The 17,186-nt window shown below is 37.1% G+C and overlaps 1 protein-coding gene across 5 annotated transcripts in view; it reads left to right on the forward strand.

The window, feature by feature from the left end:
- Positions 1–17,186, forward strand: part of Spock3 (SPARC (osteonectin), cwcv and kazal like domains proteoglycan 3) — a 362,205-nt gene that overhangs the window by 330,716 nt on the left and 14,303 nt on the right. For all 5 annotated transcript variants that reach the window (XM_036166383.1, XM_036166382.1, XM_036166384.1 and 2 more), the window contains one exon: positions 11,539–11,658. In XM_036166383.1, coding sequence (XP_036022276.1) covers positions 11,539–11,658 — 120 coding nt within the window. The remainder of the gene's footprint in view (positions 1–11,538; positions 11,659–17,186) is intronic.

Below are 17,186 nucleotides of genomic sequence, written 5' to 3' on the forward strand. Positions count from 1 at the left end.
TGCATGTGTATATGCTTCTGCTGTTTCTTTGGATTTTTTTTCCTGTTTGTTCATTTTGTACTATTATGGTTTGTCTGCATATCTTTTATTTGCATGTTTGATTTATAAGAGAGAGAGAGACAGACAGACAGACAGACAGAGTCAGAGAGAGAGACAGAGAGAGCACAGAATTGGATAGATTGGGAGGAGATTAAAGCCATAATCAGAATATATTATATGAAAAAAACTATTTTCAATTTTAAAAAAGAAATGAAGAAGAAGAGCATTAGTAAGATGCAGTCCTCCTTGGGAAAGAAACCATGCCTTTCATAGCAGAAGGAAAAAAATATTTGTGGTAGCAGCCTCTAAATATAAACATATATATGTATATATATAAATATATATGTAATCATATTTTCAAAAAATGATAATACAATCACTGGATTGAATGGCATATTTTAGCACTAGTCAAGGACTTTATTGTGTTACTGCTTGGTGTGTTTTATTTTTAAACAATAATTGTTGCTAAGCAACATGAAAAGCAAAGGTGAAGTAAAGGTTCATTCAAAGTGCTGAAGATTGCTAATATTTCACCTTTTTATCTTTTAGCAAATGTTCTATAACTCTAGTCTATTCAAGAATTCTTAGTGTTTACCTTCTTATAAGGCAAACATAACAGGATTTTAAAGGTATTGGACAGTCTTTCCTACTGTCAGATAATGTAGCTCTATACCTTCTGTATTCTTATACCTGTGTTAATAATTAAAACATATTTGATAGTTACTATTAGTTTGTTTTAAACATAGTTTTTTTTTTCATATAATATATTCAGACTATGGCCGCAGTCCACAAACTCCTCCCAGATCCTCTCTCCCTCCTTAACTCCTCACCAACACAAATGTGCATCCTTTCATGCTGGCTCTCTCTGATTAGAAACCATATAAACATCTAAATAATAATAATTATAATAATAAAAACAAATAAAGCTGAGTAGGAAAAATCAAGGAAAGGAAAGGAAAAAGAACCAAAGGAAAAATACAAGAAACACACTTACATGATAACACACATACACAAAGGCAGAACTTCCATGAAACCACAAAATCAGAAATCATAAACAAAAGACCTGCAGGCAAAACTATTGTCCAAACAAAGCACCGTGAGATTTGAAAAAAAAAAAGTGGTTAGAAAGTTTCCCTGGTCCCTCCAAGTCCCCACAATCCTGTGGCCCACTTATAAAATAATCATTCAGAAGCTTATATAATTAATTATATATTAATTATAACTGCTTAGCCATAGCTCAGGCTTATTACTGACTAGCTCTTACATTTAAATTAACCCATAATTCTTATTTATGTTTAGCCATGTGGCTTGGTACCTTTTCTCAGTTCTGCCTTGTCATCTTACTTCCTCTGTGTCTGGCTGTTGACTTCTGACTCACCCTTCCTCTTCCCAGAATTCGCCTTGTCTGCTTGCCCCACCTATACTTCCTGTCTGGCTAGTGGCCAATCAGCATTTTACTTATCAACCAATTAGGAAATACGTATTCACAGTATACAGAACAACATCCCACAGAAAAAAAGAAAAGGAAATAAAACCTAAAAAAAAAAAAAAAAACAAAAAAACAATGAGTTCAGTTTGATTAGACCATCTACTACTGGGCATGGGGTCTGGCCTTAAGAATGGTTTGTACACCCAGTGGAAAAAAATATAGTGTTTCATTTGCAGGTGGTTATCCTTTGGAGAGAGTGTTTGGGTTAGGGATGTGTGATGTGTGCTTATGGCCACGTCCACTCTTAGCACAGAGACCATCAGGACCAGACCCTTATAGGCCCTGTGCATGCTGTCACAGTCTCTGAGTTTTCCCATGTATCCTAAGGTCCTGCTGTGTTTATAAAGCCTTGTTTGTTAAATGCCTTCCGTCCCCTCGTGGCTGAATAAGACATTGAGCTATGGGTATAGCAGAATGGCATTAGGTGTCATTGTATCAGTCTGCTCTCTTAGCAGAACAGTAGTATTTGGATTTCTCCTAGGTCTCTGATACATCTAGTCTCTGCCACCTATACTGGAGATGGATTTTAGCTCATTGAGTGGGACTGAAGTCAAATCACTTTTTGGTTGGTCACGCACACAAGCTTTGCACCACCATTGGAATAGCACATGTTGCAGGCAGATCAGCATTGTAAATCAAAGGGTTTGTAGCTAGATTGTTATTTGCCTTAACCTTTGGTAGAGTACAGAGCACCTTCCAATACCATGAATACTAGTCAGTATGAGTGAAGGCTCTAAGTAGGCATCAGCTCGACTTCTCCATGTTCAATAGGTTCTGTAGGTGTTGTCTTTATGACTAGGGCCTTACCATTATTTGTGGAGAACAACCAATAGCCTCTGCAATAGCCTAAGGTGTTTGGTGTTTTCAGGCCCCTTTGGCCACCAACTCAATTAGATATAACCCATTACTGAAACTGGAATCTACATTTCATTGTAAGAAGTATATGGATTTACACCTGGGTCACCAATTTGACTCAAATGATCAATGTGACTGTTTTTAAGCCAATACCAGGCTGATTTTACCTCTCTCTCTCTCTCTCTCTCTCTCTCTCTCTCTCTCTCTCTCTCTCCTTCTCTCTCTCTCTCTCTCTCTCTCTCTCTCTCTCTCTGGTACAATTTGAGGTCAAAATTGTGGTAACTACCAGTTCTTTTATTACTCAGAATTATATTAGCTGTTTTCAGGTTCTCTCTCTCTCTCTGTCTCTCTCTCTCTGTCTCTCTCTCTCTGTCTCTCTGTCTCTCTGTCTCTGTCTCTGTCTCTCTCTCTGTCTCTCTCTCTCTGTCTCTCTCTCTCTGTCTCTCTCTCTGTGTGTGTGTGTGTGTGTGTGTGTTTGTGTGTGTTTCCATATGAAGCTGAAGATTGTCCTTTAAAGATCTGTGAAGAGTTGTGTTGTAATTTTGTTGAGGATTACACTGAATCTGTAGATTGCTTTTGGTAGGATGACTACTTTTAGTGTACTAAATCCTACAGAGCCATGAGTGTGGAAGATCTTTCCGTCTCTGATATCTTCTTCAATTTCTTTTGTCATGGTCCTAAAGTTTTTATGGTATAAGTCTTTCACTTCCATTTTAGAATCACCTCAAGGTATTTTATGTTTCTTTTGAGGCTGTTGTGAAAGTCATTGTTTCTTTAATTTCCTTCTAAGGTAATGCCATTGGTATGTTGGATGGCTACTGATTTTTGTGTGTTAACTTTCTACCAGATACTTTGCCAAAAGTTTTTACCTGTAGGAGGTTCCTGGGTGAATTGTTAGGGTTCCTATCTACAGTCATAGCATCTACAAATAAAAATACTTTGATCTCTTCCCTTCCTATTTATCTTCTCTCCATCTCCTTCAGTTGCCTTGTTGCTCTAGCTAAGACTGTATTGAGTAAGTATAGAAAGGACAGCCTGGCTTTGTTCCTAACTTTAGTGGAATTGATTTGTTTCTCTCCATTAAGTTGATCTTGGATGAAAATCACCCCTTATTATTTTAATTTATGTGTCTTGTGTTCCTTGTTTCTCCAAGAGACTCTCTCCCTCTCTCTCTCTCTCTCTCGATGTTAGATTTTTCAGTTTTTTTCTTCATCTAATGCAATGATAATGTGATTTTTTTGGTCCTTTATTCTGTTTATATGGTGGATTACGTTTATTAATTTATAAATATTAAATAATCTAACTAGTCCAAAACACTAAACTTGAATATTTAAGCCTTCTATATTTCTGTGATTCAGTCATCAGATGGATTTAAGACTCAGTCTATGTAATTCTAAAACTAATAATCTTCCACGGGTGTAATTTCTGTGATGAGTGGAAGCCAAGTTCTAGTGAAATTAATACTGTTAAAAAATACGTATTATCATTTTATGAAATTATGTCAATGTGAATCACATAGTTATTATTAGCTCTGGAAAAACCCGAATCACAATTAACAAAAGCTCTGATTTTATTTTCATTTATGATTTTTTCCTTATTCAAATTCCAGAAACAGTTTGAAGACTGGAGTTAGTATTGTCAGATTACTTGAAATGTAGCATAAGAGAGACAGAAGACGAAAAGAAAAGTGACTTTGTTTGGAGGACCTTGCTTATGTGGAGGGACCATTCTGTCACCACTTCTAAGGACTGACAGAATGCCTGTGGGGGGAAATTAATGTGGTCCCTTCTGGAATGGAAAGGAAGTCTGTTGTCTACACGGAAAACTAGGAAATGTAGTCTTTCAGCAGGAAGCTATCATTCCTAACTCTGAGAGGATATAAAAGAAAACTGTAGGGCAGGGGTGTTACACCCATTTTCTTCTGAGTTGTGACTTTGTCAGAGGAGGGAGTTCTAGGTTCATTCAAGAGGGGTCTTCTGGCCATGTAGCAAGGGGAGAGTCTTATCTGCTGTGATAGATCAGGTGATTGCCATCCTGAATTCCTGGAGAGACTTGGGAAATAATGACCGAGAGCTGAAAGCAGATGATTTGGTTACAGAGTAAAACTGAGACATTTCCCAGGAAAGCTGAGAAATAGGAGGGAGCAGAGATAGGAAAGACAGAGTGGGCCAGTGAGATAAAGTGGCCATAGACTTGATCAGAGCGACAATGACTTGTCCCGTTTCCAGGACTATTGTACTAAAATAAGCTAGCAGAAGTGGCAGAGAGCTATAGAACATCAAGGAGGAGGGAGAGGGAAAAATAGAGGACCAATGTCAAGAATTGTATCTGGCTGGCAGTGAAAGGTCCCTTGTAGCCAGATTCTCTCCACCGCATCTCAGACTTCTCTTTGCAGATGCATCGGCAACAAATGGAACTGTTGTAGGTTGAGGGCGATGAGCAAACTTTCATGGAACATTGTGTTTGGATACAGGGTGAAGTTCAGTAAGTAAAACATTTAAAAGACAGGATGAAAAACATAGTATGAGGATAATAAGGAGGAAAGAGTGATCAGGGGAAGAGCCAGAGTAGAAGGAAAGTAAATAATTTTTGTCTGGTCCCTGCGTCTTTAGGCCTGATTTCAAACCAGGTAGGATTTGCTGGCCTGGAAGCGGCAGTGTTTGAGGAGGGCTCAAAACTCATCCTTAGCAGTAGTCAGATCTAGTCCTGTTTACTCTTGTGGCACTGCAGCAGTTAAGGAGTCCAGCTGGCCCTGAAAGGTCTTAAGCAGATCCAAGCTGGTGAGACAGAGGTGAACTGATGCAAAGAAGGCTTCAGGCCAGCCATTTTAGTTATAAGTTCCCCCAAAAATGTACAGAGTAGCAGGAAAAGAAATAATTTGGATGGCCCAGGGTCCATTAGTCCCTTTCAGAGGTCACTTGTCTGCTTTTCAGGGTTTGGGGATGTTGATCTTTTGGTACCTGCTAAGAATTGATGTGTGGCCGCTGAGCAGAATAGCAGTTTGAATACCTCAGAAAAGATTCCATCCAAGGGGCCATGATGAAACTTAGCAGTTGCCAAAGATCTAGGACAGCAAGAGGTAATAACTGTACAACTTTGTGGACTATTAAGAGACAAATTTTCACGAGACAACATTTATGTCAAGATTAACATGAGTTAAACACAGTTGAGCAATGGATTGAACCATATACCAGAATTCTAAAGGAGGATAAGGTAACTGTAACTATCTTTTTGTTATATCAGACTCCTGCACAGGTAATAAGTACCTGGAAGCTTTGTAAAAAGAGGTCAATAAAAATTAGCATTGAAGAAATTAATCTGAACAAAATGTTTCAAAGTGATACTCCTTGCTTCTGCATATAATAAACTTTGTATTCTTGTTTCAAATATAACAATACCAGCTATTATTTAGTGAACCAAAACAGTGTATCTCAAGTAAAACAAAGTTTCTTGAAAAGGTGGGATTTTAAAAATTAGAACTATTATATTAGTGCTTAAAAACATGAAGTAATACATATTTTCATTAGTATCAAATTGTTGTATCTGTATTCCAAGATCATATAGTAAATATCAAGCTGCATAAAATGATAATGTAACTCTAAGTTATATTTCCCCAAAAGAAATGATTTTTAATTTCCAATTTAAAAAAAATCTCAAAGACAGTAACTATCGTGCTTTCTCCTCAATAATCTAGAACATTGTAAATTACTAGCCCACTCAGGGACTGTCATGCAGGAATAAATGATTCATTTTACAAAGTTTTCTAAAATTAACCCCAGGAAGAGACCCTTTTAAAAATTTCTACATTTTTATTCCTTATGTCCAACCAACAGATGAAAGATGAAAGGAAGCAGTCTGGTCAACTCTTCACAAATAACTTAAGTGTAACATGAACTGAATTAACAAAGAAGGCATAAGCCAACTTTTTACTTCTTTTGTTTGGATAAATCTCCAGGTCACCACATCCTGACAGCAGTAAGCATGTTTCTTAACATCATTTACTTTAAAAATAGATTGTTTGTTCAGAGGCATAATTTGTAAAGCAAGATAACCAAATTAAATGAGCTTTGGGCTCTTGTAATTTCTTAGAAAACATTAACAAGCATCACTGCCAAAGCTCATGTACTTGTTCTAGGATTCAACCTAAGAGCACAGCCACTGGCCCTGGCCTGGCCCTGGAGCTCCATATCTGGGTAGAGACCAGATTGTATTGTCAAAGCACCACAGGTGAGCACAGGTTGGAGAGAATCTCCTTCACCTAAGTCATCTCCTCCTGATGAACCTGTCATCAACTTTTAATCAGGGAACATGGGTGAGTGGGGTCTGGACCCTGAAATTAGCTTTTCCTAAAACAAAGAAATGTATGCCAGGGTAAAGGGCATGACAAAATGGCATAGCATGGCAGGTCCCATACTAGTTGGGTGATAGGCCCTGTTACATGATTTCCCTGTTAACAGTATTTTTATATATTGGTTCAAGAAACATGGAGGACAGAGTAATTGCTATCTGCCTCTCTGCTTTTTGATTCATTCAGGATCTTGATAGAGTCTCTAAGATCCTCCATGTTGCATGAAAATCTATTCTCTGTCATGTGAGACATGAATACTTCAGCTTTATGTAAGGAGGAGGGTTTTTTCCCCCCTGGTTTGTCCTATATGGCCAGTGGGGCTCATGCAGCCAGAAGTAGAAGCATCAGATTTCTGGTAGGTCTTATCTTTCATGCCTCCACATCCTACAATGAGGCTGGCATGCAACTTACTCAGTGGGATGGTGCTCCATCCAAGGGAACTACTTAAGACTGGGGGTTTTCTACATTATAAAGTACATTATAAAGTTAATCCATTGTACCAAAGCAATCAATCTTTTATAACCACTTTTAAAAATATGCCTGATTTGGAATATTATTTTACATTGATTATACTTTAAGTTTACTTTAAACTAGTTTTGCTTTACTTGCTTTAGGCTTAATGTTGAAACCATGCAAAATACTATCTGATGGGAGATAGCAGAAGACTGTATGATGTGAGATAAATAAGGGTCTATCCTTCCCTCAAGCTTGTCTCTGTAAATCTCATTGTACTTAGCATGACTAATCATTAACTTGTATATATTAATGATGTTTAAGAGTTTATAATTAGTTGTAACTAGTTTATAAAATTAGAATTTTATAATTTTATCCCTTTTAAGTTTGAGGCTTAAAAATTATAATTCTTGAACTAAAGATCCTTTTGTAAAAAAAGAAAGTTTAAACTATAAATAGAGTTGTAACTGGAAGTTTTCTGTGTCCCTCCCAGTCTGCAGCCACTCAGACCCAAGTAAACACACAGAGGTTTATATTAATTAAAACTACTTGGCCATTGGGTTTGGGATTTAGCTCAGTGGTAAAGCGCTTGCCTAGCAAGCACAAGGCCCTGGGTTCAGTCCTCAGCTCAAAAAAAAAAAATGTTATAAACAAACAAACAAACAAACAAAAACTACTTGGCCATTAACTCAGGCTTACTACTGACTAGCTCTTTAACTCAGTCCACTTCTGTTAATCTGTATGTCACCACATTTTCCATGGCTTTACCTATGTGCCATTACATGCTGTTCCCTGGATGGCAGGATGGGATCTTCTGACTCAGCCTTCTGCTTCCTAGAATTCTCCTTGTCTGCTTATCCTGCCTACACTTCCTACCTGGCTACTGGCCAATCAGCATTTTATTAAACCAGTGTACAAAAGCATTATCCCACAAAGAGACTGGACATTTTAGTGTACTTTTACAAAATTCCAGCTTTTTATTTGACTCGGTTTCTTCAAATATCTCAAGTTTGACAAAGAGCAAAATATTACAGTTTTTATATGGCTTAGTTTTACCAAATAGCTAAAGCCTAACAAAAATAGCAAAAACATTACAGTTTTTATATAATCTGTACAAATACTTTTAACTATTAACCCTGCATTGCTACGGATTTTTAAGCTAACTTTTTCTGCTTGGACTTTCACAGCCATTTAAACAACTCCTACAGATCCTGGTAGAGTCTTTTAAAAACCACGCTTACAGATTCGAGATAATTTGTTTTTAGAAATACTAGAGCGGGGAGTATTTAGAGAGTTAAACTTTTGTGATCACACTATGTCACAAAACCAAGGAAAAGGGATGGGGTACTTAGAGAGTTAAACTAAACCAAGAAAGGGATATGAGATAAGCAGCAGTTATCCCCTTTTGGGAATAGTTTGCTTTTTCGCTGTTTTTAAGCACATAGTGTTTTTTCTTGGGCTGTTATATTTTGTTCTCTTTCTCTCTGTCACAGGGTCAGGTAGCTACCTTGACCCAGGACAGAGGAGTTGGAGGAAACTTTTTAAACAAACTTGCTTGGTTTGGAGCACCCGGCCACATTACAACTACTCCTTAGAAGAGTAGAACAGCGTGAGTCTTATCCACTCCCAAATCATTCGTATCTGTGGAAGACTGAACCCAGTGATCTGCATATTCATAACCAGTTTGTGTGTGACTTCATATGGGCACAGACAGCCTGAAAAGCTCTTACCAATGACTGTTAAAGAAGCAAGCAAGGATTTTCCAGGTTTGGAGAGGCAGACCCACAATTAGGCCAAAGCTTAAGACAAAAGAGGCGTGAGGTAAAAGAGTCCTGTGGTATCTCTCTCAGGAGTAATTGTAAGGATACAAATTTGGAGGCCCAGCTGAAATAATGTGTTCTGGTTCTGAGCATGATTATATGCCACAGCCTTGAGATAGATTTAAATGAACTATGAGTTTTGTGGGGGAGGGGGCTTCAGACCATGCTGCCATGTCATCATATGGAGTTATTTAAACTTGTTTAGATGAGCGGTTCTCACCCTGTGGGTCACCACCCTTTTGAAAATCAAATGCCCTTTTCATAGGGGTGGCCTATCAGACATCCCACATATAAGGTGTTTTCATTACAATTCTTAACAGGAGCAAAATTACAGTTATGAAGTAGCAACAAGATTTATAGTTGGGGGTCACTACAACATGAGGATCTGCATTTAAGGGTTGCGGAATTAAGAAAGTTGAAAACCACTGATTTAAGTTGCAAATTTGTGCCAGCAGTGGCCATTGCAATTATGGTCCTCCGGTGAACGCCGAACCTAAGAATGTCAGGTCAGTGGAAAGTTCTGAGAGTTTTGGAGTAAAGCTATCAGAATCTCTGACCAGCTGTGGAGAGCATCTCCTGTGTCTTGAAATGACTGAACACACCAGTTAATAAAGGAGTGTCCCCAATCTAATGGACAGTTCCAGAGATAAGGAACTGCAAGGACAGTGGAAGATTCTCAGAGCTTTCAGCTGAATGAGTAGTGTCAGTGCCAATGGAAAGTCTCCAAGTCCTTCTCCTGAATGGGCCTTTCAGAAGAAAGCTCCAGTGAGCTCCCAGATCTAACTGGGGCACCTCTGAATCAGGCCCAATGGGTTGCCTTGTCCCAGCATTTTGCTCTGTTGTCTGTGTGTGACTGCAGACTGTCAGGGCAAGAGAGTCAGGTGAAAGAAAAAGCTAGAGACAGAGAGTGTAAAGGAAAGTCTTCCTGAAAGGAACTAGTTACTATACAGGGTCATGGGGACCTCAAGTGAAGTTTTAGAGCTGCCTGCTAGGGGCGAAGGCTCCAGAACTTTCCCAGGGTTTCAGTGCTGTATGTTATATTAATTACAAAGTAGAGGTAGAGAGACAGAAGGTGAAAAGAAAGGGAAACCAGTCTGACTTTAAGTGGGACAGTGTTTCTTCACAGTGAGGGAGCATTTTGTCACCCTTGTGTGTGGATGACCAGAATGCCTATAGAGACAGATGGGATACTAACAGGGGCTATGGGGTCCAGGTCCTCGATAGTCCCCTCACAGGGCCTGGGAAGAATCTACAACCAGCTGAAAATTTAATCTTTGATGGTATGAAATGAATCTATGTACACGAAACTCCTTAGTCCATACACTTTATTATTCTGTGTCAGGTCTCTCTCTACACAGCTTCTATAGGGCTCTTGTGTCTAGCTCCTTTCTTGCCTGATTTCCCTCTACATTTATCTGCTGTCCTCTCTAAGTTCTATCTTAATCCTCTCATCTTAGTTCTGCCCTATCTAGGCTCTCATCTATCTGGTTCTTTCCCATCTCAGCTCCTCTATCATCTCCTTCTTTCTCATCTTTTCTTCCCCATCTGACTCTTCCTCATCTTCCATCTTGTTCCTCTAGTACTCTCTTCCAGCCCTTCAGTCTAGTTCTTCCCCATCTCAGTTTGTTCCTCTCAAGTTCTTACCCATCTAGTTCTTCCATTCTATTTCCTCATCTCCATCTTGTCCTCAAATTCTCCCTTAAATCCTCCTCTAAGTCTCCTTATACCTCTCAATTCTCCTCCCCAAGTTCTAGGGTATTCAGTTATAAACCCAAGCAATAGCAATCCTCCCCCTCCAGCCAGGTCACCAGGCTTGAATTCCTCCAGGGTCATAAAGACAGGTAAGAATTTTCCTCAGGCAATTGCTGTCAGGCTTTCTTTTACAACCCAAACGGGAGTCAGAGGAGGTCAACTGAGAGCTAATGATTGGTTAGTATATCAGAAAAAGGGAATTTGTGTGCTCAAACTACATTCCTAGAAGTTGTTAGGTAACAAATTAGGAGTCTATAATGTTAGTAAGAGTATATAAGGAGAGTCTCACCTTATATTGCACAAGAAATAAAGCTAGGAGACAGGTGTTTTTTCCATAAGGGTGTTACCTTAGTTCAGGAGGTCGTTTAGCCTTGGATGCTTGATAGGTATTTTAGATAAATATACTGTTAGGAGTTCTTGGAAGCACACGAGAAAATCATTTTAGGAACCAGCTTTTATATATATATATATATATATATATATATATATATATATATATATATATATATATATAATGCCAAAATATCACCAAGACTTCTTAAGCCATTGCTTGACCTTCAGAAAAGTACTTGACTTTTCCAAGTAGTAGCTTTTGTGATAGGAGCTGGGTTCTATTATATTTTCCTGTGGCTTGCAGCAGGATACATGCCCTCATAGGGGCAGAAACCACTTCGGTGGTCCACGAGGGGAACTGGAAATTGGAATTTTACAGCAGAAAACTATTGGGTATCCCACTAGATGTTTATTATTATTAAACACCTACATTATTTCTCTGTCTTTAGCCTGCAGTGACCTGGAATTCAGAGAGGTGGCAAACAGACTTCGAGACTGGTTCAAGGCCCTTCATGAGAGTGGGAGCCAAAATAAGAAGACAAAATCACTGCTGAGGCCTGAGAGAAGCAGTAAGAGTTTTTAAATTGGATAAAGCTGTTATCTTGAAGATGGTGACCTACATCTAGTGAACCTCTCAGAATAAACATGCCTGTCAACATTTATCATTTACCTGCACTATGAACAAAATCCAGCACATTGTTTCAAAGGACTTCTGCAGTAGTTCGTAAGAAAATAAAGTCAACTTTGACTTAGGACTGAGGATTGTGTCTTCAGCGCATTGGCGTTCCAGTTAGAACTCGTACTAGCCATGGTGGTACGTGGCTGAAACATCAGCATTTTGGAGACTGGGGCAGGTGTATGAGTTTAAGGCCCCATGAGCTCCACAGCAAGATGCTTTAAAAATTAGGAAAGGAAGAAGAAATACAAGAGAGGAATATAAAAAAGCTCTATGTGTAAGAGGATATAAAACAAAAGGCTTTTGGTTACTATTTAGAGATCATATGTAGATGCATCTGTATGCTGATGACATGTTTAATTTTGTCCTGTGTGAAGTGGATACATAAATTCTTTAAAAGTCAGTTTCACACAGAATATTTGGCTAGTACAACTTTTAGCTGCTACACCAGATTTTAGTCCCACAGGTCGAAAACAAGACCACTGCCATAATTTTTGAGCCAAATTGGAGGAAGCTTTAATTAAATACTGGCTAGGATGATGGACTCTGGCCTTGTCCATTCCATGGTTCCCAGAAGAGGACGATGCATCACATTTTGCAGAGCCTTATAAAAGCAAACCCATAAGGTCAAATCAGTGGCAAGCATATATCCTGACGTACTTCCTGCCTACATATCCTTTCAGGGACAAGCATACATCCTGACACACATGCTACTTGTGTACCTCCCTCCTACATGTGATCAAGCACATACAGTACAGTTGGGTCAAACAAATCTGTTTAGGAAACTGACAACAAGTGTCTTCTTATCTTCAATAAACAATAGTCTCCAGTATTTCAGGAAATATATGTCCTTGGGCAAGGGGCTTATAGGTTAGAGGCATTTTGGTTTCATGAATCTCTTAGGCACAATAATTAAAACTTAAAACATAACTTTGGCTCTTACACTGGAAAAAAAATCAGGTGTGAAATTGATAAGAGAAATGAGGTATTGCTATGAACAATTTAATATTTCACTTATATGAAGTGTGTTTTTATTTAATGTATTCAGAAATGATATTGAAACATGGCTGAATATTTAAAAGATCAGAAAACTTATTTTTTCCTAAGAGGCTGTAAAAAAAAAAAAAGGAAGAAGTAACAATATGAGTTCTGTGTCTTAGCTGGCAAAGAATTTTCCTGCATGTGACCCTCACTGTTTACCATGGTGAACAAGAGCTCCATGTCTCTTTGAAACCATCAATATGCAGTTTCCGTCCAGATGACAGTAACATCACGCAGTTTTCTGTAATATTCATATTTTTCTAAAATATCTTTCTTAACTGTCCTCTAATTGAGCTATTTTCTACAACAACCTTAAATATTTATGAATCTTAATTTTGAAGATGATTTAATACATGTGAAAAATTAAAATCAACTATGGAAATACATTTTTTTCTTACAATTTTCAGAAACAGATTATAATATTTACCAAAACTTTAGGAGAGTTGGACAGTGTTAGTTGTTTTCTGTTGTCTTTCAGTCTGAATTTACTTCATAGTAATAACAACTAAGTTCCTCTAATTCTCCATCCTGAATAAAACTTCTGAATTGGGGAAGGTCCTTCCAGACCCTTTTATATTGATTTTTTCAAAATATTCATATCCACAATGATCTCCTGAGTATATATTCTTGAATAGAACATTTTCTTTTTATTAATAAATCTTTTTATTCATTTTACATACCAACCACAGATCTCCCTCTCATCCTTCCTCCCACTCCTACCCTCCACACCCCTCATTCTCCACAGGCCACACCCTCCACACCCTGAACCCTCCCACTCCCGCACTTTCCCCACAGGCAATCCACCCAAAAGTGAGGCCTCCCATGGGGAGTCAGCAAAGCCTGGTATATTCAGTTGAGGCAGGTCCAAGTCCCTCCCCCTGCATGTCCCACCATAGGTGTTGGCCTCCCAAAGAGCCAATTCATGCACCAGGGATAGATCCTGGTCCTACTGACAGGGGACCCTTAAACAGAATAAGCTATTCAACTGTCTCACTTATGCAGAAGGCCTAGTCTAGTCCCATGCAGGCTCCACAGCTGCTGATCTAAAGGTCATGAGTTCCCACTAGCTAGGTTCAATTGTCTCTGTAGATTTCCCGAGCATGATCTTAATTCCCCTTGCACATAGAATCCCCCTTCCTTGTCTTAGACTCAACTCCTGGAGCTGGACCTGGTGCTTAGCTGTGGATCTCTGCATCTGCTTCCTCCAGTTAGGGGTGAAGGCTAATAGACCACATTTTCAAAGATGGTCTTTGAATTTGAGTTCAGACCAGTCTCTCCTCTAAATCTAGAGGTTTACTAACAGAGAGCTCTCAGCACAATGTCTGGTGTTATCCAGCTTCCTAAGTACTATTTTCATTCAAGAAATGTCCTGAGACTGTGAATATGGTAATGGAATTACAGGAAGTTCTTCTACAGTTGAGTATCTCTGCAAAAGAAAGGAAAAAACAAAAAACAAACAAACAAACAAAAAAAACGGGATTGCACAGGATTACTAAGAAGTCAATAAAAAATGTATTTGCCAATGTTCTCCTGGCAAAACAAAGACCAAAAGAGGAGTCAGATTTCTTCTTCACTCTGAATCTTGACATTCCCCTAAATGAGTCCTTCCCAGTGTCCTAGCCTTATTTTTTAACCAATTCTGAAACACTGGGTTTCTGTTTCCTGGTTTTTGATCTTGGTTTTTGAACTGTATCTCCTGTTTTCTCTTTAGAAAGTGCTGGGAAAAAGGCAAGAGGCACAGGCTCCAAGTTCTACCCAATCTTCTTTTAGTTTTTATTTTCTTTCATAATATTTATCTATTTAAACATTGCATAGCTGCTCTCTCAGTGACACTATAGTAAATTAAATGCTGTTAAAAATTTAAAGTGCTCAGTTTGGCTTGATCTAGATATTTTCATATGACAATGAGCAGAATTCAGGTATTATGATCTTTTAATAATTAACTATTACATTAACATAAAGTCTAGAAGAATATTCTGGAACATTATTATGGTCTTCTATGCATTATACACAGAAAACAAGAAAAACTGAATTTACAATATATTTTGTACAGGAGAAAAAAACTCAAAAAAATTTATCATTTCAATAGATGGAAAAATTAATTTTAGTTTTATAGCATGACAACATTTTATTTTGTATTATTGTTTATATTACATATGAATCCTTAAATAAAAACCATCATTGACCAAGAAGAAGGTTTTAGAAGTCTTTTCTAACACTTCATGCATTTTAATTTTTGTCTCACATATTTTGGAGAAATATGTCATTTTATTTTAGCATAAATTATTTCTTTAACAAAATAATGTCATATATCTTCTATATAGTTATTTTCCTAGAAGAGTCAGCCTTGCATAATAATGTTTTAACTTCAGTATTTCTCTTATTTTTAGAGAGACATACGATGCAGACAGTTATATTAGGCATCAACAATTTCAGTAGATTTTGTGAATATACATTTCTTTTACTTTTTATAGCCATATGCTTCTTTATAGTATGTCTTTTTAATGTGGTGAAATAAGCATATTTATTCACAGAGCCAAGTATGCATTCTCCAAGCCATAAAAGAAACATAAAATATGTACATTTAAATGCATGATTTTGTATTTTGTCCATTAAAAAATAGCTGATAGTTGGCTAGCTAGCATTAAGAATGTGATTTAAACTTAATAAGGATCTTAGAAATTATTTGCTGTTAGTGTAATAAATGTAGCTACTTTGGAATAAATTTTATTCATTTGGATAACAATTGTATAATTATAAACATCTAGCAAATTTAATTTTGATGAATTTGATCAATACTTTTAAATATTCTTTAAAAAATAAATTCCAAATCAGCCACAACATATACTTGATAATGTATGTTATTCATTCTAATTCTATAGTTGTTTTTAATTAAATGATATTAAACTAGTCTTTTCTGCCAGTATTGATTTAAATTATAGAAACTGTAATTTTAAAATCTTTGGATTATTGTTAATATGAAAAATTGAAAGTAAAATTTTGTTTTAATTTTTTTTAATTTGAAAGATGTAATTTATAGATGTACTTTATATAGTATAAATTTATGTGTAGTTATTTACAGTAAAGCTTTCCTTAAGAGATTTTATCTAATTTGCTAATATCATGGTCGTATATAAAACCCCCTAACATAACTTAAACATATGTGAAAAAGCATTTTGCTATCACAGCAGGGAGATCTTTATATATTGATAGATTCCAATATCCATTTGTCTGTGGAAATAATGATTATGGCTTGAAGCTGACCATGGCAGAGAAACTTGCTACATTTGTCACATTTGTGAGAAACAGGACACTTTCCATATCAAATAACCAACTGTAATATAGAAATGTTACATGGTACACAGTGTAGAAAAGAAAAATGCCACCTTACCTTTAAGTTTTGTTTAAGCTGTTGCTTCAAATATAGTTCCATAAAATTATTTTTTGTGTTACTGTTTGGTGAATACAAGTAGATATCACTGGGTAGGAATTAAAATTATAAACTGAAGAAATTCATTCTATTCTTTCCAATAAAAGTCTCTAGTCATTTCTGGGAGCTGTAACTTCCAATGTAGGTATATATTAAGTTAATATTAAGTATCTTAACATAAATTATGAAGCAAATATGCAAGAAAGTGCTGAAATGCATGGCTTACTGACTAAACAAAGAAGAATAACTACAAAACAGTATTTGTTTTATTATTTCTCATTTTCCTTTGAGGCATGTATTTGTCTCAGCTAGACACTATTAAAGTTGCCTTCTGCTGAAGCATTTGGGTATGTTATAGCCATGTGTTGAAATTTTGAATGGGGATTAGTTAAAAAATAGTGGACTCTGCCTTTCCATGGAGGCAATGCCAAGATGGCTTATTGCCCACCACACTCAGATCCATGAAGAAAGAGGTCAGATGTATGTTGAAAATGTACAATCTGATTTGGAAAAGAGCACTAGTAAGTTTAAAATCACAGACCAGTTGAGGTCAGAAGAATTAGTTGTACTTGATAAAAAGATCAGTACCATTGAAAATAAACCTGGTGTTTCTTAGTGGCTCAATGAGAAAGGTAATCTAGGGTAAAGTCCATCAAAGCCTCCAACTGCTGGGAATGCCTACTCATTTTAAAGAAGAGAGCCTGAATTGAAAAAGTTGCTGAACATGTTTTCTCTTCAAAAATGACCATACATGTTAATGCTTTTAGAAAACCAGTTTCCAAGTTGCTCAGACCACTATAATTGTGATAGCAGGAAACCAGACTGGGCATTGAGCTATTAGGTGAACTTGGATACATTATCCACATGTGGCCGACAGTGCAGGTATACAATGTAAGAGTTCTGGATGCTCCAGAAAGGTGAATCCCGGAGTTGAGTTACAAGGTAATAGT

The sequence above is a fragment of the Onychomys torridus genome, chromosome 17, assembly GCF_903995425.1.
Source record: "Onychomys torridus chromosome 17, mOncTor1.1, whole genome shotgun sequence".
Classification (NCBI taxonomy): Eukaryota; Metazoa; Chordata; class Mammalia; order Rodentia; family Cricetidae; genus Onychomys; species Onychomys torridus.